The sequence below is a fragment of the Podarcis cretensis genome, assembly GCF_951804945.1.
Source record: "Podarcis cretensis genome assembly, chromosome: 16".
Lineage (NCBI taxonomy): Eukaryota > Metazoa > Chordata > Lepidosauria > Squamata > Lacertidae > Podarcis > Podarcis cretensis.
The window spans coordinates 18794301-18818709 of record NC_137186.1 but is presented as its reverse complement, the minus strand read 5'-3'; the positions used below and the strand labels follow the sequence as shown (position 1 = coordinate 18818709).

The following is a 24409-nucleotide window of genomic DNA, read 5'->3' as shown; positions in this document are numbered from 1 at the left end:
GTGCCGAGATGTATTGGCCGGCCTTGAGTATTACGCACCTTGACTTGGCAGGGGCGGGGAGATGGTACACAGGGGATGTTTTGTTGGGGGCACCAAATGTCTTGCTCTAGTCCTGCCCCTGTCTGAAGGAGCAGCAACTATTTGCCAAGATAAATGAATAGTACTTCCATGTGCTGAACAAGTATATCCTGAATATCAGGCATGGAGGTAAGCAGAGAAACGGCATTCAGAGGTGCTGCCTGGACTAGATACAACCTCACGAAGGTCTGAACAGATTTTAGGCGAGGGAGCTCTCTCCATGGCACTTTGCTACCTTTAAGTGGAATATCCAGATTTAGGACCAGTGTACCTCAAGATGTCAGGGACAAACACAAGGGATTCTCACTTCCCTGTCCTCCTGGAAGTACCTGTGTGAAGTGGGTTGCTAGAAAAGATGGACCTAACCCAACATAACAGAGGCCTTGTACAGAGACAGGCCATTGGTCCATCTAGCTCAGTATTGTTTACACTGACTGGCAGTGTCTCTCCAGGGTTTCAGACATAGAGTCTTTCTTGAACCTGGGACCTGGTGCATGCAGAGCACATGCTCTAATACAGTAGTACCTCAGGTTAAGAACTTAATTCATTCCGGAGGTCCGTTCTTAACCTGAAACTGTTCTTAACCCGAAGCACCACTTTAGCTAATGGGGCCTCCTGCTGCTGCCGCGCCACCGGAGCACAATTTCTGTTCTCATCCTGAAGCAAAGTTCTTAACCCGAGGTAGTATTTCTGGGTTAGTGGAGTCTGTAACCTGAAGCGTTTGTAACCTGAAGCGTATGTAACCTGAGGTACCACTGTACTGAGATACACCTCTTCTCCAGAGGCTGCTCTTATTAAGGGTTCAATGTTTTGCATTAACCAAACTCCTAAAGAGAGGATTGCCCAAACAGTTAATTTTTATTTTGGTTTCTTTTTTGCGAGTAACTTCTAGGAAAATGGGCTGTTAACATTCCAGCAGTTTGGCGTCTCTGAAGGGGGCAGCTTATAGATGGACAGGAAAGGTCCAGAAGGGAGAGACAGGAAAAGGCAGGCAAGAGAGATTTGATGTGCAGCATTAACTAGTCTGCAGCAAAGCCTTCCAGATGTTTTGGGCTACAACTCCCATTGCCCGCAGCTTAAAGGGAGTTGTTGTCCAAAACATCTGGAGGGGCATTAGGTTATATAAGAGCACAAGAAGAGCCAGCTGGGTCAGGCCAATGACCTGCCTAGTCCAGCAACCTGTTCTCACGGTTGCCACCTAGATGATGCCCGCGGGAGACCCCAGGCAGGACCCCAGCACAACAGCCCTATCCTATCCCATGTGTTTTCCAGTAACTGGTATTCAGAAGCATTGCTGCCTCCTACTGTGGAGGCAGAGCATAGCCATTGTGGCTGGTAGCTACTGACAGCCTCCATGAGTCAGGCTGTTCTGATGTTGGATGAGATAAGCAAGAGAGAGATAAGCAAGGCTGGTGAAGTAGTGAGTGCCACTCTGGTGCCCTTTGGACTGAGAAGCACCTCACCTCCACCCCCTGGTTCTCTGTGGAACCACTTGGCAGCTACAGTGGAACCACTTTATCCCCCTCTCTTGCCAGGGAGCCAGATGGGCAAATAGCAAGAGGCCGCTCGGCTTAACGGGCAGCCTACAGTCTGCAGCCGAAACCTCCTTCATAACGCCGCCTGCCTAAGCAGCCTTTCCTGTCTATCGGCACAGGCTGGCGAAAGAGGAGGAGGAGGTCAGAGCCGGCCGCTGACCCCTGCCTTGATTCTGAAATGAAGTGATTCGCTTGACGCGGAGCAGGCCAGAGACCCTGGCAACGTGACTGCTGCTGGCTCTGAGGCAGCGAGCCCAGAAGACAAAGTATGGGGCGGCTTAGCCACCTCACGTGGCGGGGAACAGCTGTGTCGTGTGCCATCTTTGCGCTCTGAAGGGGTGAGGCGATTAGAGCCCAATCTTGTTAGGAGAGAGAGGGAGGGAGGGAGGTGGGGCCCGGGCTGCTTCTGGCAGAATGCAGAAAGAGAGGCATTCGCAGACCTGGGCCCTGCTTTCCTAGCTTGCCCCCTCCCTTGCAAAAACTAACAAAAACAAAAACCAGCCTGTTATTTTTGCCTGTGGGATTGTGGTGAACCTCCTAAGGGCTTGGCCTCTTTTGCAAAGCTGCTTCATGCTCCAGCTTTAATAGCATCTCTGAAAAACAATGTACACCACCTTGAGCTGCTTGGAGAAAATGGGGTATCCAGTGTTAGAAACTCAGATATTTAAGCTAGGCGACAAATGGCTCCTTAAACCAGGGTTACAGTCAGCAAAACGGGATGCCATTTTTGCATCAGACGGCTTGAAAGTCACATTTTTCAGTACGACTTTTGACCTCCTGAAATTCATTCTGATTGTACAGATCAAATGTAATGGGTAGAATTCTGCAGGATGTGTTGCTAGTGTGTGAAAACAGGCAAGACCCAAGGATCCCCAGGCATGCACCTCCAGATGGCAGAGACGTCAGGCACTATCTTGGCGCCCAGGTGTCTTCACTAGGTCGCAAGCAGCTGATAGCCAGGTGCAAAATGTGCCTGGCGAATTTCAAACGTTGGGTATACCTGTAATAAATAAAATAAGAGGATCCAGGCTGGTGGACCAGACAAAAGACCCATCTAGCCCAGCATCTGGTTCTTGCAAAGGTCAACCAAGGTGTCCTAGTAGGAGGCCAGTAAGCAGGACATGAGTGCAACTGTGCTGTCCTCAGCTGCAGGCCCCAGCAGCTCGTATTCAGAAGCAGACCACCTGCAATAATGGAGGGAGAACATAGCCATGGTACCTAGTAGCCACTGATAGCCTTATCCTCCATTAATTTCCTCTGGGTAGCCCTCCATGTTGGTGGTCGTTGCTACCTCTTGTGGCAGTGAATCCCAGGGTTTAACTACAGGCTCCATGAAGGACCTCTGTTGTCTGTCCAGAATATTTGGATACACAGCAGCTTTAGAGCACTACACTGGATTCTAGTACTATGCGAGAGTGAGGAAACCTCTTCCTCCACTCCATGTCTAATTTTATACACCTCTGCTATATCCCCTCTTCAACCCACTTTTTTTTTCTGTAGCAGGGTTTTGTTTAGCCTTTTTAAAATATTTTTTCCCCATTGTATAATGTATATAAAACAGAGAGAACAGTAGCAACAATAGATGAAAATTAAAAGACGGAAAGCAAAACTTTAAAATAGGCACTTAAAAATAAGTTCAGTTACAGATGGTTTAAAGTAACAAAAAAAAAAAAAATCTAAGTCATAGAAGAAAGAAGCAAGAATAAATGTCTTCACAAAAAGAAAGTAACATTTGCTTATCAAGTACAGATTGCCAGACTTGTGACAAGGGTTGTCCCGCTTTATACATAGTAAAGGAATGCCAAATCATATGAAAGATTTCTGGAGGTTCTCATCCTTGTCAAAATCTCAAATTATGTGCCATTTTTTCCATTATAGCTGTATTCCAGAGTGAGTGGTACTGAAAAGTTCAGTGTAAGATTTTTTTGGCTGTTTCCCATTGAGTTGCAATTACTATTTGAGCTGCCACGGTAATATACAAGACCAATTCTTTGGACAAGAAGTCTACAACGGCATTGTCAAGCAGGGAATTAATTCCTTGGACCTTTTGGTTGTTTGCTCTGCTTCTCCCTTTACTTCTCCTATCCCTTCGCCCCACCTTGACACACAGGCAGAGAGCCTGGTAAGGAGTGAATCCTCTGAGGCGTCTCAGGTTTCAGCTTGCCTGCCCTCTGCAGTGGCGTGTTCAGGGGCATCCTGTCATGGATCAAGTGGCTTCATCAGGCGAGAAGGGCAGCCAAGCCTGTCTCCATTTGTCAGGAGCCAAAGCGGGAGGCAGGATCCGTCCAGCTGAGAACGGGTGGGGAGGTGACATTGCCAAAGGACAGCGCTGGGAAGGGTGGCCCCCCTCTGCATGTGATGGGCAATAAGGAAAAATTCACAGGCAAGGTTAGAGAAGCGGCTGGGACGGAGCTTTAATCTGACTGTTTAACCCAGGGGTCAGAAAACCTTTTAGCAGGCGGACGGTCCACTGTCCCTCAGACCTTGTGGGGGGGGCAGACTATATTTTTTGGGGGAAATGAACATATTCCTATGCCCCACAAATAACCCAGAAATGCATTTTAAATAAAAGGAGACTCACGTAAAAACACACTGATTCCTGGACCATCCACAGGCCGGATTTAGAAGGCGATTGGACCGGATCCAGCGCCCAGGCCTTAGTTTGCCTACTCATGGTTTAACCACTTTCAGGGGGAGCGGGAGGCTCTGGGTGGGTCTTGCAAGGCACTGTGGGGATTCACCAGGACGGCTTCTTGCCAGTTCAGCCCAGAATGCTGCTGGACTCAAGTGACTCAAGACAACCAGTCTTATTCTGCTGCTTGGATGAACAAATATTGTCAATTTCAGTTTCTCTCATTTTTCCATTTCCAAAATCAACTTCCTCCCCCCCCCCCCCCCGCCGAGGCTTCAGTATTTTTGTGTGCATTTCACCTAATATACACAGTTGTGCATGCAATTTTGCCTAAAATGCACATTTTATGCAAGTAATTCCCACTATTATAATGTCTCTCAGTCTAACCTACCGCACGTTGTTGTTGTTGTTGTTGTTGTGAATATAAGAAGAGCCTGCCGTGTGTCCACCTCAAAGGTCCTGCCAGGTGCAAAGAGCATTAGAGGTGGTTTGTCTATAACTGTTAACAAGCACAAATAATCAAGAATGCACAATTAAAAGATTTTGGGAGACAGGGATGCCCAGTGTTTTCAGTCATTGTATTGGGTAAAGATATTGAAACTGAGCTGTATGGACTCTTCCACTTTCACCTGCAAGCTGGGGATTAGACATAAGAATGTCTCTTCTCCCGCCCTCGCCCCCAAAGAAACCCTCAAACCGTAGCCTTCTCTGCATGGTGCAAACTAGCATATATGGGGAAAGTGTTCATCTGAGCCTTCTTCCTTGATAGTCCATGTTAGTGGTTCCCAAACCTTTTGGAGCCTCCTCCTCCTAGGTTCCATAAACTCATCCCCTGTGCCCCCTCCCTTACCCAATTAAAAACATTATCCAGTATAATGGCTTGCATGGTCCCCTAAGGAAGATAACACTGCAATAAAATTCAAAACAGTAACAATTCATTGCACATTTATTCAAAATCCAATTAAAACTATTTAGTTTAATTAATTCAACACAGTTGACGAACTTGAGCCAGTGATCCCAGCTCTTTAAAGTCTCTTAGCACCCCCTTAGGGAATCCCAGCCCCAGCCCCCCCCCCAATGGTACTGCCCAGTTTGGGAGACGCTGGCCTTTGTGAGAAGAGGAGCCTGTATGTCTGAGCATACCATCTCCGCTGCCTCCCATCCTGAAGTGGGACTGCCTGGCTTTAACACTTGATTTGCTGCTAGTTTGGTTTCAGCCTCTGCAATGTGGAGCAGGAGACTGGCCCACCTGCTTTCTCTGGTTGCTCGTGCGTGCCGTATCTCTCACTCTTCTCCTATCAACCAAATTCTTTGAGATCCTCAGCAGGCAGATGCTACGAAAACACACAGGCTGTTCTCACTATTGGAAGCCACGTAGCCCGGAATCAAAGGGAAAATAAATTTCACCCGAGTCCCCAACTGAGCTTCCATCTGTCTCCTCCTCAGCACTATAGAATCTCTCCCCTCCTCTCTTCCTCCCCTTCCCCCACTCTGCAGACTCCATTGCCTTGGAGTTCACAGAAATACCAGGGCCTCTCTTTTACACTCCAAAAGCAGCATCTACATGCAGCAGACAGCTGGGCCCATAGGACTGGAAGAAATGTCATGCATACTGCCTTTTAGGCGTGGGTGCTTGGGTGTCTGGACTCAAGCAGCCCTGGCAGCCCCAATGAATCCCAAATTCACCCCTACAGCAAGTTATGGTGTTGGTTTTCTACAGTCATCTGTTTGACCACTGTGAGAACAGGAGGCTGGATTAGATGGGCCATCGACCTGATCCAACAAGCTCTTCTTACGTTCCATACATTCAGGATGTGAATGCAGCAAGGCTACTTGAGCAGGAGTCACGAGGAGTGAAGCGAGGCTGTGCTCTGGCTCCCACTCTTTTTAACTTTTATATTGATGATTTGGCACCATATTTAGCCAATGCAATTTCCCCTTCTCCAGTAATTAGGAACAGAAATATTTCAGTCTTTATGTATGCAGATGATTTAGTGCTTCTTTTTCTTTCCTGATTGGGCCTCAAAAATCTCTTAGAAGTGTTCAGCACACACTGCAAACAGGAAAGCCTATCTTTATATTATTCTAAGACTAAGATTGTGAATTTTGGCAGACCCAGTCCTAGGTGTATATGGTGCTGGGATCATCAGGCTATTGAACAAACTCACTCATTTACCGGTAGATACTTGGGTGTACTTTTTAATGCAGAGCTTTCCAAACTTTCCTGTTGGTGACACACTTTTAAACATGCATCATTTTGCAACACAGTAATTCAATTTTACTGGCAAACTGGTGGTTAAACTAACCCCTTTCCAGCCCTCGGAGGATCACAGGGAGCGTTCGCACGACACACACACACCTCAGCTGACACACTAATGTGTCGCAACACACAGTTTGGAGGCAGTCAAAGTCAAAGCATAGAAAACCATGGGGGCACTGATGAAGTTCTGTTACAGTAGGGGAGGGCAGCAGGATGAACCTGCCCTAAAAATATTTGGTAGCAGAGTGCTTTCCCAAATGCTAGTATATGTTGTTGAAATCTGGGGCTCTGATTCAAATTCCATTCAAATTCTAGAAACCGCAGAATACGTTTTTTCAGAAGCTATTCTCTCTACCATCAATAATTTCAGTAGCTCTTCTTTGTACAGAATCCAGGTGGCCAACAACTGAGACAAGAGTGGGCTGTGCTCAGTTAAAGTATACAGTATTTTAAAAATTGCTATGATGCCTATTGAGCATTTTACTGCTCTGTGCTATATGGAATTGGATGAAAACCAACTCTGAAAAGCAGCTTGTCAAGATGTTTTAGCCTATTATTATTTTCCAGAAATGAGTTCTGCTTTGACCTTGAATAAGTGTCAACTAAGGGATTGGCTCTTCTGTATAGAATCCAGAAAAGACCTGCAACTAATTTAAAACACCAGATTTCCCCCTTTGAATCCACTCTTGAGAACAGAGTATTTTAGAGCTAGTTATCTGACCTAACTCTCACCAGCTTCCTTAAGAAACGCCTTTATTGAGCTGCGTTTCCAGGTGACGGTTTGGTTTATTTTGAGTGACAATAATAGTTTTGTAATACAGAGTGGCCCTCCATGCACTGACTGCAAAAATCAATCAATCAATCAGGAAAAATGAGTTAGATAAAATCACTATAAATTTTTGTGGTGATTTGGAGGTTTAATTTGAAATCGAGCTAGATTCGAGTTTGTTGGTGTCTCTGGTAACCTCTTACATCATGGAAGTTGGCTCATATTATGGATGTATTTTTTATTGGTATTGTTGCTGGTTTGTCGTGCAAGGCCTTTGGCTAGAACGATAAACTTTGATTGGTTGATACTTGAGCAGGGTTTGAAGATGGGGCTGGAAAGACTTCCTGTGATGGGGGCGGCATTTGCAATCCAGGTTTTTACCCTCAAGGTGTCTGTGTAGGCCTTAACATTGCATTACCTTAAAAAAACAACGCAACAATTTTGGCACAGGAGCATGCCCCCAGTGTTCATGGCTGTGTATGAGTAATGCTCCTGCTGATTAGTATGTTTGTGTGTTGCCTCTGGATTGGCTTTCCCCAACCTGGTGAGCTTCAGATGCTTTGCACTACCACTCCCAGACAGCACAGCTGTATCCAGATGTGGAGAGCATGATTCTGCTGGCTGGGGCTAATGTGAGTGCTGATCCAAAATGTCTAAGGGCAGCAGTTTGGGGGAGGCTTTTCTAGAGACTAAAGTTGCCACCTCTTTTTTTGTAGTTCTGTTTTCAACAGCTGCATACCAGGCAGGGCTTCAACTGGCATACATTTCCCAGGCTTGAAAGCTCAGTGGTGGGTAAATCTCCATATGTACTTCTGACTATCAGGGCAGCTGCTCCAAAGCATTATGGCCCCTCAGAGAAAGGCAGTGTGGCAATGTAAGGGGCACCCTCAGGGGCTAGTGTCCTTTGGAACTCCCTGCCTATTGACACCAGACAGGTTTCTTCACTGTACTCTTTTTGGCACCTGCTAAAAACAAGTAGCCCACCCAAATATGTGGAATGTTGACAGCTCTTTAAATCCAGTTTTAATTATTTTTCAGAGTAGCTATTTTAAAAATAATTTTACTGGTTTATTCTTTTTGTAAACCACATTGAGTGTCCCCCCCCCCCTTATAATCAGGCAGTGTATAGATTTTATGAAATTAAATAAGCTGTGTCCCAGTTACAGGAAATGTAAGCGTTCTTTAAAGAACTCCCCAATGAGGGCAGGGTTGCAAGTACAGCAAAGTCTGAACAAACCAACATCTAAAGTCGAAAATCAGTCTAGGTCCAAGCAGGGAATTAAAGTTAAGTACAGCCTAGCAAGACGGAGGAATTAGAATTGAGAACTAGGCGCCAGAGAACAAGAAGCCAGAGAGACCTGTGTTGCTTCCAGCATCTAGACGCCTTAGGAGGGAGGCCTTATTTACTCTGGCATCCTAACCCAGACCCTTACCACAGTTGCTGATAATGAAGAAGTATCAGGGATTGGTTGCTTGTGGACGGCCCCTTGCTTGCGAGTAGACCAACAACTTGGGTCTTTATTTTATTTATTATTGCATTGATATCTAACCTTTTCTCAATAGAGCTCAAAGTGGCGTACAAACTTAGCCCCCTCACCATTTTATCCTCAGAACAACCCCTCAGGTAGACTAGGTTGAGAGGCAGTGACTGGCCCAAAGCCACCCAGTGAGCTTCATGATTGAGTGGAGATTTGAGTGCTGGACTCCTAGTACTAGTCCAGCAATCTACCCACAACTCCATCCATACTGGCATACTGTGTCGTAGCTCTTTGGCCTGGACCCGAAATTTTTGGTGCTCTCAAGGACTGGAAGACAGGCAGGCCATTCCACCTCCTCCTGCTGATCACTTCCTGCTGGAGCTCGTCTACAATGACCTTGCCTTCCAGGTCCCATATCCCATGGTACCACCCTCAGCATTGGATTCAGGATCATTGGTCAGTGGGATATCTGGGTCGTCTCCTTTGGACTCCCTGCCTGGGACAAAGTCAGGCGAGACAGTCCTTTTCATTGTCCCAGCAGCAGTAAACAAAACAGGGAGCCTTGATGGGGCTTCCTAAATGTAATTTCTAGGCTTTATTGAAGGGAGATTCATTAGCACAAAGTTTTAGCACTGTACTTTAGTCAAACACCTTTGAAAAAAATCCTGATACGACTACAGTATGTGCGTTGATAAAGATCACACTGAAACAATTTTGATGCAGCCAGCCTACCACATATAAAAAGATTGCTTCCCCCGCCCTTTTCATAGTGTTCTTCAGTGTGTTGTTAATGTGAAGATGAAAAGACTTGAAAGAATTCAAAGCTGCAGCAAGCTGCCCACGCACCACACCTCAGGAAATATAGGTATGAAATATAGGTATGAAACAGAGGATTCCTAATGCATCAGTTCCGCTTCCAAATCACCTAGGGTGTAAGTGGGGAATATTGCATACGTCTTCCTGATTATAATGCTAGTGTTTTCTAATGTTAGTTTTGCACAGTTGTACCTGCTGTTTGACGGAACTGTGGCTGTTTGACCAATATACCAGCATGCCAGGCTAAATTTCATTCACACCATTGGTTGTGAAGTGACACAAGAACCATCATCAAGGGACAATGTCACTTCTCCCCCACCCCTTCCGCACATGCCTGATTCTGTTCCCCCATGAAAACAACACGACAGAAATATATATGCTGGTATACTTCACTCCTGCTACTTTCTAGGTCAGGGGGACTGCAAATGGACATTTTCTAGAATCACATGACACTGAAATGAGCACTAAACATGAACTATATTCTGGAAGTGGCTTTTGCACTGTGGGAAAGCTCAAATATTATCTAGAAATTAGCAGATATGGAAATATCAGGGAACTGGAATAAACTGCTGTGTGAATGTCGTGTGCCAGTGTGGTGTAGTGGTTAGAGTGTTGGGCTAGGATCTGGAAGACAAGGATTCAAATCCCCACTCAGCCATGAAGCTCACCCAAGGGTGACCTTGGGCCAGTGACTGCCTCTCAGCCTCACCTACCTCACAGGGTTGTTGTGGGGATTAAATAAGGAGTGGGAGAGCCATGTACTCCACCTTGACCTCCTTGGAGATGGGGGGATATAAATGCAAATAATAGTAATGATACATAAATGTAGCCATGGGTTTGTTTTTGACACCAAAACCAGAAATTTGGCTGAGAGAAATTGTAGAAGTATCTCTATGGCTATCCCCACCCCAAATAATTTGTGATATCTGCCATTCAGTTATGTTGAGCTAGCTGTTGCTGTCTCCTGATTTGACCCTCCTTGCTTTCTTGACTTGCTTCCCACAGGTGACATTCACCAAGCGGAAGTTTGGGCTGATGAAGAAGGCCTATGAACTGAGCGTCCTCTGTGACTGTGAGATTGCCCTGATCATCTTCAACCACTCAAACAAGCTGTTCCAGTATGCCAGCACCGACATGGACAAGGTCCTCCTCAAATACACAGAGTATAATGAACCTCACGAGAGCCGGACCAATGCGGATATCATTGAGGTACGATGTGCTGCCCGCAACCTGTGGGTTCCCAGCCTTGTTGGGCTAGCAAAGCATTTGCCAGTGCAATACCCCAATCTGTTGGGATGGTCTGTCTTTGCTGTTGACAGCTCAGTGTTCTAGCTTTAGGTGGTGTGGTGCCTTCCAGGTGTTTTGGGCAGTTGGAATCCAAAATGGCCACACTTGTAAGGACTGGTAGGAGTTGCATTCCAAAATGGCCCCACTGGCTGGGGGCTGATGGGAGTTGGAGTCTAACAACATCTGGAGGGCACCAGGCTGGGGAAGGTATCTCATTAGTAAGATCTCAAAGCAGCTGGCACTACCAAGGCACAAAAGATGAAGACAATATAGGAAACCCCAAATTTACAAGGGGGTAACATTCCAAGAGGGACGTGGGTGGTGCTGTGGGTAAAACCTCAGTGCCTAGGACTTGCCGATTGTATGGTCGGCGGTTCGAATCCCCGCGGCGGGATGAGGTCCCGTCGTTCAGTCCCAGCTCCTGCCCACCCAGCAGTTCGAAAGCACTCTTAAGTGCAAGTAGATAAATAGGTACCGCTTTATAGCGGGAAGGGCGTTTCCATGTGCTGTGCTGGTGCTGGCTCGCCAGCTGCAGCTTCGTCACGCTGGCCACGTGACCCAGAAGTGTCTTCGGATGGCGCCGGCTCACGGCCTCTAGAGCGAGATGAGCACGCAATCCTAGAGTCGGACATGACTGGCCCGTACGGGCAGGGGTACCTTACCTTTACCTTTAACATTCCAAGGCATCACACGCATCAGTGAAATTATGTACATTCAAAACACCCTCTAAACCACTGGAAATGATTGAAAAACCCTTTAGAAAACCAGCAGCACTTACCAGATGCCAAACTCTGCCAAACTCCCACCACCTCCTTACTCAAACTTAAAACTCTCCACAGGCCTCAACCGTTGGTGTAAGGTTTGGTGCAACATGTACAGACCATGTTGTTTTATGGATAATATCTGGTTCCTATGGATAAAGGAAGGGGAAAGCTGTAACGTCTCAGACAAGTGTTGTAGGTTGAGCGCTTGCTTTGTACACAAAAGATCCCAGTTCAATCCCCAGTATCTCCAGGAAGGACTGGTAGCAAAACTATACAGTGGTACCTTGGTTTAAGAACAGCTTAGTTTATGAACAACTTGGATTAAGAATGCTGCAAACCCAGAAGTAGCTGTTTTGGTTTGTGAACTTTGCCTTGGAAGCAGAACATGTTTCGCTTCCTGTTGAGTGTAAATTGAGTCCCCCGCTGCTATGGGAAAGCACACCTTGGTTTAAGAACATTTTGGTTTAAGAACGGACCTCCGGAACGGATTAAGTTCGTAAACCAAGGTACCACTGTACTTGAAACACAAGGGTCTGACTAAGGCCACATTAACACCATACATTTTAGGCAGTATACTACCAGTTTAAACAGTCATGGCTTCCGCCAGTGGATTATGGGAGCTGTAGTTTGTTAAGGGAGCTGAGAGTTGTTAGCAGACCTCTATCGCCCTCATAGAGCTACAATTCCCAGAGTGGTGGAACAATCTCTTTCTCTTCGTAGAGAAGTCTAGGAATTGTAGCTTTGTGAGGGGAATAGGGGCCTCCTAACAGCTCTTTAATAAATTGCAGCTCCCAGGATTCTTTGGGGGAAGCCATGACTGATTAAAGTGGTATCACAGATCTTTTAAAGTACAGTGTGAATGTGACCTAAGTATAAGGCAGCTTCCTGTGTTCCTGTGTCTGGGGCAGAAACACTTCCAGGGTGATTGCGGCAGTAGGCCAGAGGTAAAATGTGAGTCTGAAGTGAGGGCACCCTGCGGCAGAGACTGGCGGGGTCTTAGTCCTCAGCCTCCCAGGTGGCCGCCTGCCTGCCCCCTTCCTGCTGCTTCTCCCCCTCTTTTTTCTCTAACGGATTTGCAAGCACAAAAGGTTTCGTTCCTGCCTGCGCTACGTTCCAGAGAGTGGGACAGAGCTGAGATTGGAGCAGTTGCTTTGTCACCTTTCAATGAAAAACTGTGTGTGGGCAGCTCCCTTTTATGCTTGGCAAGATTTAGACAAATGAACGGTTTGGCTGGGTAATTATTGACATTACAAGTGAGCAGAAATTAAGGCACGCAAAACCTTTAGTCATTCAATTTATCTGCTCGAGACGGCATGGAATAGGACAGCGGTGGAGAATGTGTATGTGGGGGGGCGGGAGTAGACATTCCAGGGAGGGTTGCCTTTTGGGGGCACGATGGGCACATTTCTTACCAGGTTTGCACATATTTTTGCAGTACTAAATACATTGCTTGTAATATATGTGTGTAATATATCTATATATTACATTAACATTGATTTGCAGCAGATGGAATATATGAAGACAAAAAACGGGATATCAATTCAACATGCTGTTTTTTTAACTGAAGTTCTTTTGTCATACTTTGTGAACGATGAGGCCTCCTTCTCTGGCAATTGTCCAGCTGCAGGGTTTTGAACCTGGGTTTCCTCAGCCCTGATGTCGAACCACGGCACCATACTGCCTATGCCTTTGTCAGTAGGAAGTGTTGCCCATGCCCTGTAGTCAACTGGATGTCAGCTGGAGTCAGGGTGGATGCCAGCTGCCTCTGCAGGGTGGGCCTCTTTAGACCACTGAGTCTGCTGTTCAATTCCACTGCTAGCCACCTAGGATAGAAGAGATGGGAGGAAGCAAATGATACTTGAATGTCCCAGAGCCCAGCCGTTGTGTCTCAGGGTCTGCTTTGCATGGGGAAGATTCTGTGTTTAACCCACAGTGCCTTCAGTTCAAAAGATCTTGGTTGGCTGGGCTGGGCTGGGCAAGATCTGAGACGCTCAAAAGCATACATTTTCAGGCTGGATGGACCACAGCTTTGTAGGCCAGGAGCTGGGAACCCCTTTCAGCCTGAGAAAAGCAGTATGGGCAGTCTTCCAGGAACCACATGGCACTGGTGGGTGGGACCAGAGGTGAAAGTGGGTGGAGCAATGGAGTATTGATTAATTTATGAATTGCCTTTTACATGTCTGCTTCAAGGCGATTTATAGAGAAATAAGAAATGGTTTTAAAAGTTTTTAAAGCAGTAAAAAAACAGCAACTTGAAAACAGGTTTTAAAACAGTTCAAAGTGAATGCCTTTCCACCCAGCTGGAAAAGGCTGTTGAAACTAAAATGCTTTCATTTGCTTCTGGTAAGTACACATAGTGTGCATCTGCCATATCTCAACAGGAATGCTTTTTCACAGGACAAGGGCAGCTGCACCAAAAGCCCTGCTCCAAGGTGCTGTGTAGTGGGCTTCTGAGATTTTGGATGTGACTCATCCCTTGGTACAATAGCCATGGAAAAGTTAAGAGGTTTTTGCACATGCATACACCTACCCCTTTCCTTCATTCAAGCAGCTTAGAGGCATTATCACAGCTTATGTGCACATACAAGCCATGCAAAGCATAAGAACGTCAGACAAGCCCTGCTGGATCAGGCCCATCTAGTCCAACATCCTGTTCTCACAGTGGCCAGCCAGATGCCTGTGGGAAACACTGGATCAGGATCCAAGCACAAGAGCACTGTCCTCTCCTGTGGCTTCCAGCAACTGTCATTTGGAAGCACTATTCCCTCCATCTGTGCACCTAAGGAAGGAGTGGAGCAGGGTTGATGCAGGAACATGGCCTGGTAGAGGACCACATTCAGCCCCCAGGTCTGAGATTCCCGACCTTTAATGTATTCCTTTGCCCGGTGGTATTCACTTCTCTTAGTGTACCATACTGAACACATTTGTCTTGGCCCAAAAGCATCACCAGCACTCAGAATGGTGTCTCCCTGTCCTCCTCACGGTATGAACTCTCCAAATGTTTGAGTCCTTGTCACTGGGAGGAACCCTCTGTGGTGTACCATGCGAGGCTGCCTCCAAAGACGTTAACTGAGCACAGGCTTCTGGGCTCTGATTTTTCATGTCAATTCCTGCACCCTTTGTGAGCCTGACATGTATGTTTATTCTCAGTGAGTCTCACTGGAGTCTGCAGAGCTGAATCCCACACCTTGCACCTTTCATGCAAATGAAACACATTTGCTTTTATCTTCATCCACTGAAGCTGAATGGAGGAAAATTCAGGACAGATAAAAGAAATCGCTTCTTCACGAAGTACATAGCTCAGCTATCGAACTTGCTCCCACTGGAGGTAGTGATGGCCACCAACTTGGATGGATTAGACAAGTTCATGGAGGATTAGGCTACCAGGGTCTACTAGCCATGATGGCTATGCTCTGTCTCCAGGGTCAGAAGTGGTAATGCTTCTGAATACCAGTTCCTGGAAGCCACAGGAGGGGAGAGTGCTGTTGCGCTCAGGTCCTGCTTGCAGGTTTTCCCACAGGTATCTGGGTGGCCAAGGAACAGGATGCTGGACTAGCTCGGACATTGGCTAGACCCAACAGGTTCTTCTCATGTTTCTGTGTTCAGGTTCAAGGAGCCAAAGACTTTTGTTCTTTCCAATAACTGGGAGTCTAAAAAGGAAGGCCTTACATGGTGTGGCCTCCCAGACCACACTCTAACCACACTCCCTCAAGAGGATACTCAATGCTGGTTCTGGGGGACCTTGCCTGTTCCCCAAGGTCCTTTCTTGTGTGTGTCTCTTGTGCTGGGTTCATCCTCTGAGGATTCCATCTCCTGTTCTGGGTCAGGGCTAGGCCTGCCATGAGCAGGCCTCTGGTTCTGTGGTTCTCTTCCCAAAAATATCTGACCTACTTTGTCTCCTGTGATCGTTTTGCCCTTCGCTTCTTCTTATACGGTTCCCTATTTCAGCCTCCACCGCTGTTTGTCAGCCAAAGGAGGCTCTCATCTGCCTCACATGTGAGAGGTTGCAGCTGCCGTGCTGTTACACATAGCTAATTCTCGGGGCTTTGCTCTTGCCTGTTATTTTTCCGTTCTGAGATGTAGGGCCAGTGGAAGGAGGAGGAGGAGAGGGATGTCCACTGACAATTAGGGCTTGTGCTTTCCACACAAAGTGCTAAGCGAATGGAGGACTGATTTAAAAATAAAACAAATGCCCTGTCCACAACATGGGAGATGATTGTCCTATTTCAACTTTTGGTAAAATGAGAGCATTGGCTGTTGAAATACAGGTGGGCGTGCGCTTAGGAGATTCTAGAGCCACTGTAATTGTTTACAGTAGCCCTCCTCAGCCTAGTGTAGTTCATATGCCCTAGCCAGTGTTGCCGTGGAGTTTGAATCCAAAATGGTTATGCTTTCTGGGGCTGATGGGAGTTGATTTGCTTGTATATTGGGTTTCTTACAATCATTTGACAAATATAACAATTACAAGTATAAAACAATAAAAGTGTAAAAACAAAGTATTATTATTATTATTATTATTATTATTATTATTATTATTATTTTCAATTATTTCCCAAAGGAGGCCAGGGAGGCAATATAAAAATAATACAAACTTATAAAACCAGTTAAGAATAGTTCCAATACAGCTGCAGCCTTGGTTGAAGATCTCCCCTGAAAAGGCTTTTCGAAGGCACTGAAAAGATAACAGAGGAATTGCAAAGGGTCAGTGCCACCATTCTAAAAACTCAAATTGTACTTCGAAACATCTGGAGGGCACCAGGTGGGGGAAAGCTGGTTTAGGTGATTGTTTCTTGGGTTTCTTTTTTACATGACTAATTATCTCAAGACTTAATGAGTCCTTTCCTGGCTTCAGCTTCTAATTTGATTACACCAGTGTTTCTTGACCTTTTCTAAGATTCAGCCCTCCACTTCAGAGATCTTTCACCGATCTTGAGAGGCTGGGGGCCTCCTTGGCTATACCCACCCTTGTGTCACCTCTGAATCCACTATCTGGACACTTAAGGCAAGACCATCCAATGATGACTTGCCCAAAGTGCCTACAGGAACCCTTTCTACAACCCTGTAGGGGAAACCAGAATAGAAACATAAAAAGAGCTCTGTTGGAGTAGAGCAAAGTTCCAGTCTAGTCCAGCACCCTCTCTCTCAGAGAGTCAGACAGAGGATTCTGGGGTTCTCCCAATAGCAGGGTGTTATGGCCATCCCTTGTGGCTTGTTCCCCAGCACCTGCTATTCAGTGGTAGACTGCAATGGGACGTGGAAGTCAGCTATCACGAATAATTCTGTCAGCTTATATAACCCCTTTCCCCGCAAAGACCCAAGATTCTGCTGCTGGGTCAGACCATCTAGGCCAGCAAACCCTTTGCCAAAGTGGCTGGCAGATACCTCTTCCAGGAAGCCCACACACAGGGCAAGAAAGCACCAACCCTCCACCGCAGTCTTCCCCCACCCCACATCCCTCTGTCATCATCCCCTTATCACAGATGAGGATCGTGGCTGAGAGATTTATTTAATCCATTTATATCCTACTTCTCCACAAGATTTGAGATGGTTTGTTTAAGGTCACCCAGTGGATTCATGGCTGAGGGGATTTGACTTCAGCAAAGGCCTGGCGCCAGCAGTAGCCCAGGTCAGGCCCTGGCCCAAGGCCCCAGGAGCTCAGAAGGAGCTACTCAGTGGCCTGGCCTGGCTGTGCCGCCACATCCCACCCTCCTCTCTGGGTGCCCCGGATGGCTGTTTTAGCCACATGCTGAAGGTGCCTGGTGGTGTCATAGGGTGAAACAAGTCAACCCCCTGCCCATGCAGTGTGGTGTGAATCCAGTCATGGGATACCAAGGACCCCAAGGGTGCCAAAGCAGTTGCGAGTGCTCAAAGAGCCTCACCATGCAAGCGCTAGAACATTCTGCAGCCCCTGTTTGCCTAGGAGCTGTTTCCGGCCTGAGGGTCACATTTCCTCATGAGCAACCTCCTAGAGGCTGCATCGGAGTGCTTGGCATGGCCAAAAGTGGATGGAGCCACAAATGTTGCCTTTGGAAAGTAGGCAACGCTTAAGCCACACACAACTCAGAGAATCCTGCATACCCCTCTCTCCATCCAGGCCCGTTCAGAGGCAACTTCGCAGTGCAAGGACACATTCCAGCCTGGCAAAAAGCACTTAAGGAAGGGGTTGGACAGCATCAGGTTAGGGCTGTGGCCTGGGAAGAGGCTTGGCCTCGGGGAGACTCCCAAGGGCCACATAGAGATGCCTGGGATGCGCCACATTTGGCCCATAGACCTGAAGTTCACCAACCATGGTTTAGAGCAGGGTTTCCCAAACTTGGTCTGTTTTTGGACTACAATTCCCATCACCAGCGATTGCTGGTTCTGCTAGTTGGGAATGATGGGAGTTGTAGTCCAAAAACCGCTGGAGACCCAAGTTTAGGGAATCCCGATTTAGAGTGATCCTCACTGCACTTTCTCTCTGTAAGGGAGGATTGACTGAAAGGTAGAGATTTGCTGGCTCATGGATGGGCAGGGATTTGCATTTGAACCTTCCCCATGTACTGCACTAGCTATGTAGAGATGGAAAAGGTTCAGAAGAGGGCAACCAGAATGATCAAAGGGATGGAGCGACTCCCCTATGAGAAAAGGTTGTAGAGTTTGGGACTTTTTAGTTTAGAGAAAAGGTGAGGTAGAGGCAACATGGCTGGCGCTTATAAAATGATGCCTGGCATGGAGAAAACTTACGGACATCCAGTAAAGCTGAATGTTGGGAAATTCTGAACAGAGAAAAGAAAGTACTTCTTCACACAGCACGTTGTTAAACTGTGGAACTCCCTGGCACAGGAGGCAGCCACCAACTTGGATGGCTTTAAAAGAGGAATGGACAAAATTTGGGAGGCTAAGGCTACTAATAGGGACGCAGGTGGCGCTGTGGGTTAAAGCCTCAGCGCCTAGGACTTGCCGATCGAAAGGTCGGCGGTTCGAATCCCCGCGGCGGGGTGCGCTCCCGCTGCTCGGTCCCAGCGCCTGCCAACCTAGCAGTTCGAAAGCACCTCCGGGTGCAAGTAGATAAATAGGGACCGCTTACCAGCGGGAAGGTAAACGGCGTTTCCGTGTGTGGCTCTGGCTCGCCAGAGCAGCGATGTCACGCTGGCCACGTGACCCGGAAGTGTCTCCGGACAGCGCTGGCCCCTGGCCTCTTAAGTGAGATGGGCGCACAACCCCAGAGTCTGTCAAGACTGGCCCGTACGGGCAGGGGTACCTTTACCTTTACCTTTTAAGGCTACTAATGGCTACTAGCCACAGTGTCTATGATCTGCTTCTACAATCAGAGGCAGTAATACTTCTGAATACTAGTTGCTGGGTGCACAAGAAAGGAGAGAGTTCTTCTACTCGGGTCCTGCTTACAAGTTTGGCCCCTGTGGGAACAGGATGCTGGACTAGATGGGCCATTGACTGACGCAGCAGGATTCTTCTGGTGTCCGTATGGTCTTATATCTGTTGCTGCCTTAACAAAAGCCCCTGAGCCCCCCAAATTCCCATGTGGTGAGATCTAGGAAACGGCAGGCTGCCCCTTCTTTTGCTTTGTTTTTGCTTGTGTTGACACTCTGCTCGGGTTACTGACATAAAAGTACTTTGCGTCTTTCTGTAGCAGAGCATGTTGCTTGTAGTGGCTGCCAGCTGGAACGGGTTGGATCAGCCCGGCCTGAGCTCCCTCCTTCCGACTCCAAGCCAGCTGCTCAGAGACCCGGCCGGTGGCAGGCCCCATTAGCAGGGCCTAAGGAATCTGCAGTCTGCGTTGCACATGGCTGAGCCCTTATCTGCTGCCCCAGGCTGAGCTGCCAAACACTGGCTGTCCCTTGTGCCCAGACAAAGACAGACAGCTGCGGAAGTTGGACGGTTGTTAACTGGCTCTCATACAGTCTTCTGTGGTGGTTTGCAAAGTAACAGGGACAGTTTAAAAATGGAGGTGGGGGAGAGAGGGAGAGATGATTCTGATGAGGAGCCTACAATCTGAATTTCTATGCTGAAGATTCATAAGAACATAAGAAGAGCCTGCTGGATCAGGCCAATGGATCCATCCAGTCCGGCCTCCTGTTCTCACAGTGGCTGACCAGATAACTGCGGGAAACCCGCAAGCAGGACCAGGTCAGAATGCAGGGCAAAGACTTTCATATGTGGGTATGAACCCGGAGTCAGAGCTCTGCTCAAGAGCAAGCAATCCTTGCGGGTAGCGGCTTTGGTTGGAGTGTGGTCCCTGGTAAGTCTTCCTTTTCAGACTCCCAGTTGCTGGAAACAGCATAAGTCTCTGGCTCCTTGAACCTGAACCTAAAAATACAGTGGTACCTTAGGTTACAGACGCTTCAGGTTATAGACTCTGCTAACCCAGAAATAGTACCTCAGGTTAAGAAATTTGCTTCAGGATGAGAACAGAAATCATGCAGTGGTGGCGCAGCGGCAGCGGGAGGCCCCATTAGCTAAAGTGGTGCTTCAGGTTAAGAACAGTTTCAGGTTAAGAACGGACCTCCGGAATGAATTAAGTTCTTAACCCGAGGTACCACTGTATAAGAAGAGCCTGGTGGATCAGGCCAGTGGCCCATCTAGTCAAATTCCTGTTCTCACTGTAGCCAACCAAATGCCCGTGGGGAAACCTGGAATCAGAATTCGAACACAAGACTCCTCCCTCCCCCCCCCCCCCGTGGCTTCCAGCAACTGCATATTCAGAAGCATTGCTGCCTCTGACCATGAAGGCTTGTAGTCACTGGTAGCCTTATACTCCATTAAGTTTTTTTATTCTCTATAAAAAACCATCCAAGTTGGTGGCCATCAGTGTCTCCAAGAGTGAGGTCCACTGTCTTAACCATGCGCTGTGCCGTGTGAAGAAGTCCCTTCTCTTATCTGTTCTTTATCAGTGCATCATTTTATTTGTTGTTGTTGTTGTTGTTGTTTAGTCGTTTAGTCGTGTCCGACTCTTCGTGACCCCATGGACCAGAGCACGCCAGGCACTCCTGTCTTCCACTGCCTCCCGCAGTTTGGTCAGACTCATGTTTGTAGCTTCGAGAACACTGTCCAACCATCTCGTCCTCTGTCTTTTCCAGGGAGTCTTCTCTTCTCATGAGGTGGCCAAAGTATTGGAGCCTCAGCTTCACGATCTGTCCTTCCAGTGAGCACTCAGGGCTGATTTCCTTAAGAATGGATAGGTTTGATCTTCTTGCAGTCCATGGGACTCTCAAGAGTCTCCTCCAGCACCATAATTCAAAAGCATCAATTCTTCGGCGATCAGCCTTCTTGATGGTCCAGCTCTCACTTCCATACATCACTACTGGGAAAACCATGGCTTTAACTAATCGGACCTTTGTTGGCAAGGTGATGTCTCTGCTTTTTAAGACGCTGTCTTAAAAAGACAATAGGCATCATTTTATAAACGTCTATAAATCCATTGCTTTCCATGTCTCTTCTCAAAGTATTAGGATTGTTCTGTGGTATACATTTAAAGCATTATTGTGCAACTTTAAACAGTCATGGCTTCCCCCAAAGGATCCAGGGAGCTGTGGTTTGTATAGGGTGCTGAGAGTTGTTAGGAGCCCCCGATTCCCTTCACAGAGCTACAAGTCCCAAGAGTTCCCTGGGAAGAGGAACTGAATGTTGAACCACTCTGAGGACTGGAGCTCTATGAGGGCTCCACCTCCTTTGAAAGCAATGGGTTCTGCGCATGGAGAAGCACCATCATGCCCATTCATTTCAATGGGCCTTGAGATTTCCTGCTGAGACAAAAGCAGTCAGGGTTCCCATTTCTAAAAATGATTCCTAGCCCCATTTCTGAAACTGCTGAGAGAAAGAGGAAATAGGGATAGGGATTGATTAATAACATTCATTAATTTCAGTGGGTCCACTCTGAGGATGACTAATGATGGATATAACCCATTATTTCTAAATCTTCAGCTATATAGATATATTAGCATATGCATTTTTCATGTATTTCTTTTTCTTTGGTGAGGTACAAGTGGCTGGCCTGGTCACAGAGACTGCTCACTTGGGTTTTGAGCTAAAATGGTTACCGTCGTTAGGAAAGTCAGGGACAAGGAAGAACTTCTTATTTTCTCTTTTACTCATGCCCCTTTCAGTTTCTTATTGGCATGGAAAGAGCCCAAGACTTCCAGGAAACATTGCAGCGTTGACTTTTTAAAAGAAATTGGCAAGTGATGATCCCATAATATGGGCTAATTGCTTCTGGTATTTTGAAAATACAATGATTAAGTGTGGCTGAGGAAAGCAATCTTCAAATTGGCTGCCACGCGTGGAACCAAAACTTCTTAGACACGGTATTTGATGGAGGTTTTCTGCCCTAACTCTCTGAGCCCGGTCTTAATGATGTAGATCCAGCATGCATATGAAATGTATAATTGCTCTTCTTCATAGTGGTAGGTGACCCTTGAGAGAGAAAAGTGCAATCCTCTCTCACAGTTCATTAGTGCTTGAGTAATTCTGGAAATCTAAGATCACTGCAAATCCCCAGTATCAGCGTCTTAAGTCTCCAGTTAATTCCACCTCTGGAGATTTATGGTCCCTGGTTCAAACTAGCTCTGCTATTAGCTGCTTCGGAAGCCAGTGGGTGACCTCAGAGCTAGAATCGCTGCAGTTTGGGGTTGCAAAACATCTGAAGCGGCTCAGTTTGGCTCTCCTACCTCCAAACCCTGATGTAGGATGCTTACAAACCATGGCTCAGCAAACTGGAATAAAATTTGGCGTTGTGAAGGGAATTTGCAAATAGTGGTTTTATGTGAACCCTAGTTTGGCACCACATGTGAATTGACAAACCAGGAGTTACTGTTGTCAGTAACTCCAGGGTTGGTGCACCTAAATATGGGAGTGTCAAGTAGATGGAAAATGAAAGCAGACAAGCCTTGGTACCGGTTTTGCCTGTTGTTTGTTTGGAAGTTCAGCCTGTGATCTGGAGTTCTAAAACCTGTAGTTACTACAAGCCATGGTCAAGGTGAACTGATCCACTTACATGGTGGCTTCCACTCCTTCCTGCCATCAACATACTTGGCCAATCATAACAGTGGGACTTGTCATCATAGCAACCATCTTAGCCTGATTCATACATAACGCTAAGCCTTGGTTTCTTAAACTATGGTTTTATTTGATCATCTGAACCCTACCTAACAGCTTAACTAGGGTTTATTTACTGCTCGCAAACTACAATCTGAAGCCATTGCTCATTTTGGCCTTACAAACCTTTGTTTTATTTGAACTGTGGCTTGGTGTTACATGAGAACTCAGCAGCCTTCCTTTACTGTGGTTTATTTTGCAAGAAAACAAACTGACTGTTGGAGAAATGAGCCATGGTTTATTTGATCACCCGTTGGACAGCTTGAGGTTGCTTATTAAACAAACCATGGTTTAGTGGTCTGTGTGAACCAGACCACTATCTCTTCATCACTCTCCACCTCTGGTTTTATCTCTGGACCTAAACTTCTCCTGGTTGTGCTTTCAGACATTAAGAAAGAAAGGTTTTAATGGTTGCGACAGTCCAGAACCCGACGGGGAAGACTCCATTGACCAGAGCCCTCTGATGGAAGACAAATACCGTAAAGCCAGTGAGGATCTTGACATCCTGTTCAAGCGCTACGGTGTAAGTAGCTCGCCACCCCAGGCAAAAAATTCTTCATTGTCTCTTTTTTTTTCTTTTTTTTGTTCGTTCGTTTGTTGGATTTATCCCTCCCCTCCCAACCCAAACTACCTTCTCCCCCCCCTCCCCCCTTCCCCCCCCCGGCCACGTAACAGGCGCTGAACAAGAAGCATAGAGAGTGTGAGAGCCCTGACGGGGACGACGTGTTTACGTTGACGCCTCAGACGGAAGAGAAATATAAAAAGATTGATGAGGAGTTTGATAAAATGATGCAGACTTACAGGCTCACAGTGAGTAACAGCTGGTGGCCTGCCAACGCCTCCCCCTCCCACCCGCCCCATGGATAGGGCTGCCAACCTGCCCAATATTTCTTAATAATACAAATAACAGTCCTGTTGAAGTGGCCTAAGCGCTGATCAAGCCGCTTGTCCTGAATGCTGATGGCCTGGCCTGGATTTCCTACTCGGTTTTAGAACACAAGGAAGCAAACTGAGGAAGATGGGGGTTAGGAGAATTTTGAGATTATTTCCCTTCTTCATATAGTTAACAAAAGAAAGCAATCTCGCAGAAGCAGCAAAAAAGAGATGGCACCCTTCCCGGGAAATGGTTCTGCACATGCTTGCTGTCTTAATGGTGAGGCACTCTGCACATGCTCAGAGGTACCAGGACCATAAGCCGATGTAGTTGTGGCTACATATATAGTTATATATACATATATAGTTGTGGCTATATATATATAAAATAGCCAGTTACATTCATGAAGGAATTGCACTCAGAACATGCCCAGAGGCCAGGATTTTTTGTTTGTTAAGCAAAAGTTGGCTGCCCTAACCCATGACGGGGGGGGAAAGAATCTTACGGAGGGGGGAATCTTGCATGGTTTGGCTTTCACAGAGCCTCAGCTAATTTGCACCCCTAAGCAAAGGAGACGGTTAAGAGAAAGTCCCTCTGACACCCAGAAGGCAATGTGTACCTGGTTGCTAAGGTACCGGACAGCGAGGGATGCTTAGTTACGCCGAAGCCTTGCTAGGCAGCACTGTGAATTTGTTTGGAAATGCTCTCTTGAAAAATACTTCTGAAGGACAGTCCTTAGTATAAACCTCTGAAATACAAACCTCTCTCCCATCCCCTCAGTATAGGAGTGGGATGAGGATGTTTATTTTATTTTAAACATTTCTA

At 46.8% G+C, this 24409-nt stretch overlaps 1 protein-coding gene across 5 annotated transcripts in view; it reads left to right on the top strand.

Moving 5' to 3' along the window:
• MEF2D (myocyte enhancer factor 2D) overlaps positions 1–24409 on the top strand; it is a 140631-nt gene that overhangs the window by 93105 nt on the left and 23117 nt on the right. For 4 of the 5 annotated variants that reach the window (XM_079956839.1, XM_079956838.1, XM_079956841.1 and 1 more), the window contains 2 exons: positions 10574–10777; positions 23096–23233. In XM_079956839.1, coding sequence (XP_079812965.1) covers positions 10574–10777; positions 23096–23233 — 342 coding nt within the window. Of the gene's footprint in view, positions 1–10573; positions 10778–23095; positions 23234–23385; positions 23521–24409 lie in introns of all 5 variants that reach the window. The other variant, XM_079956840.1, reaches the window with a different exon arrangement.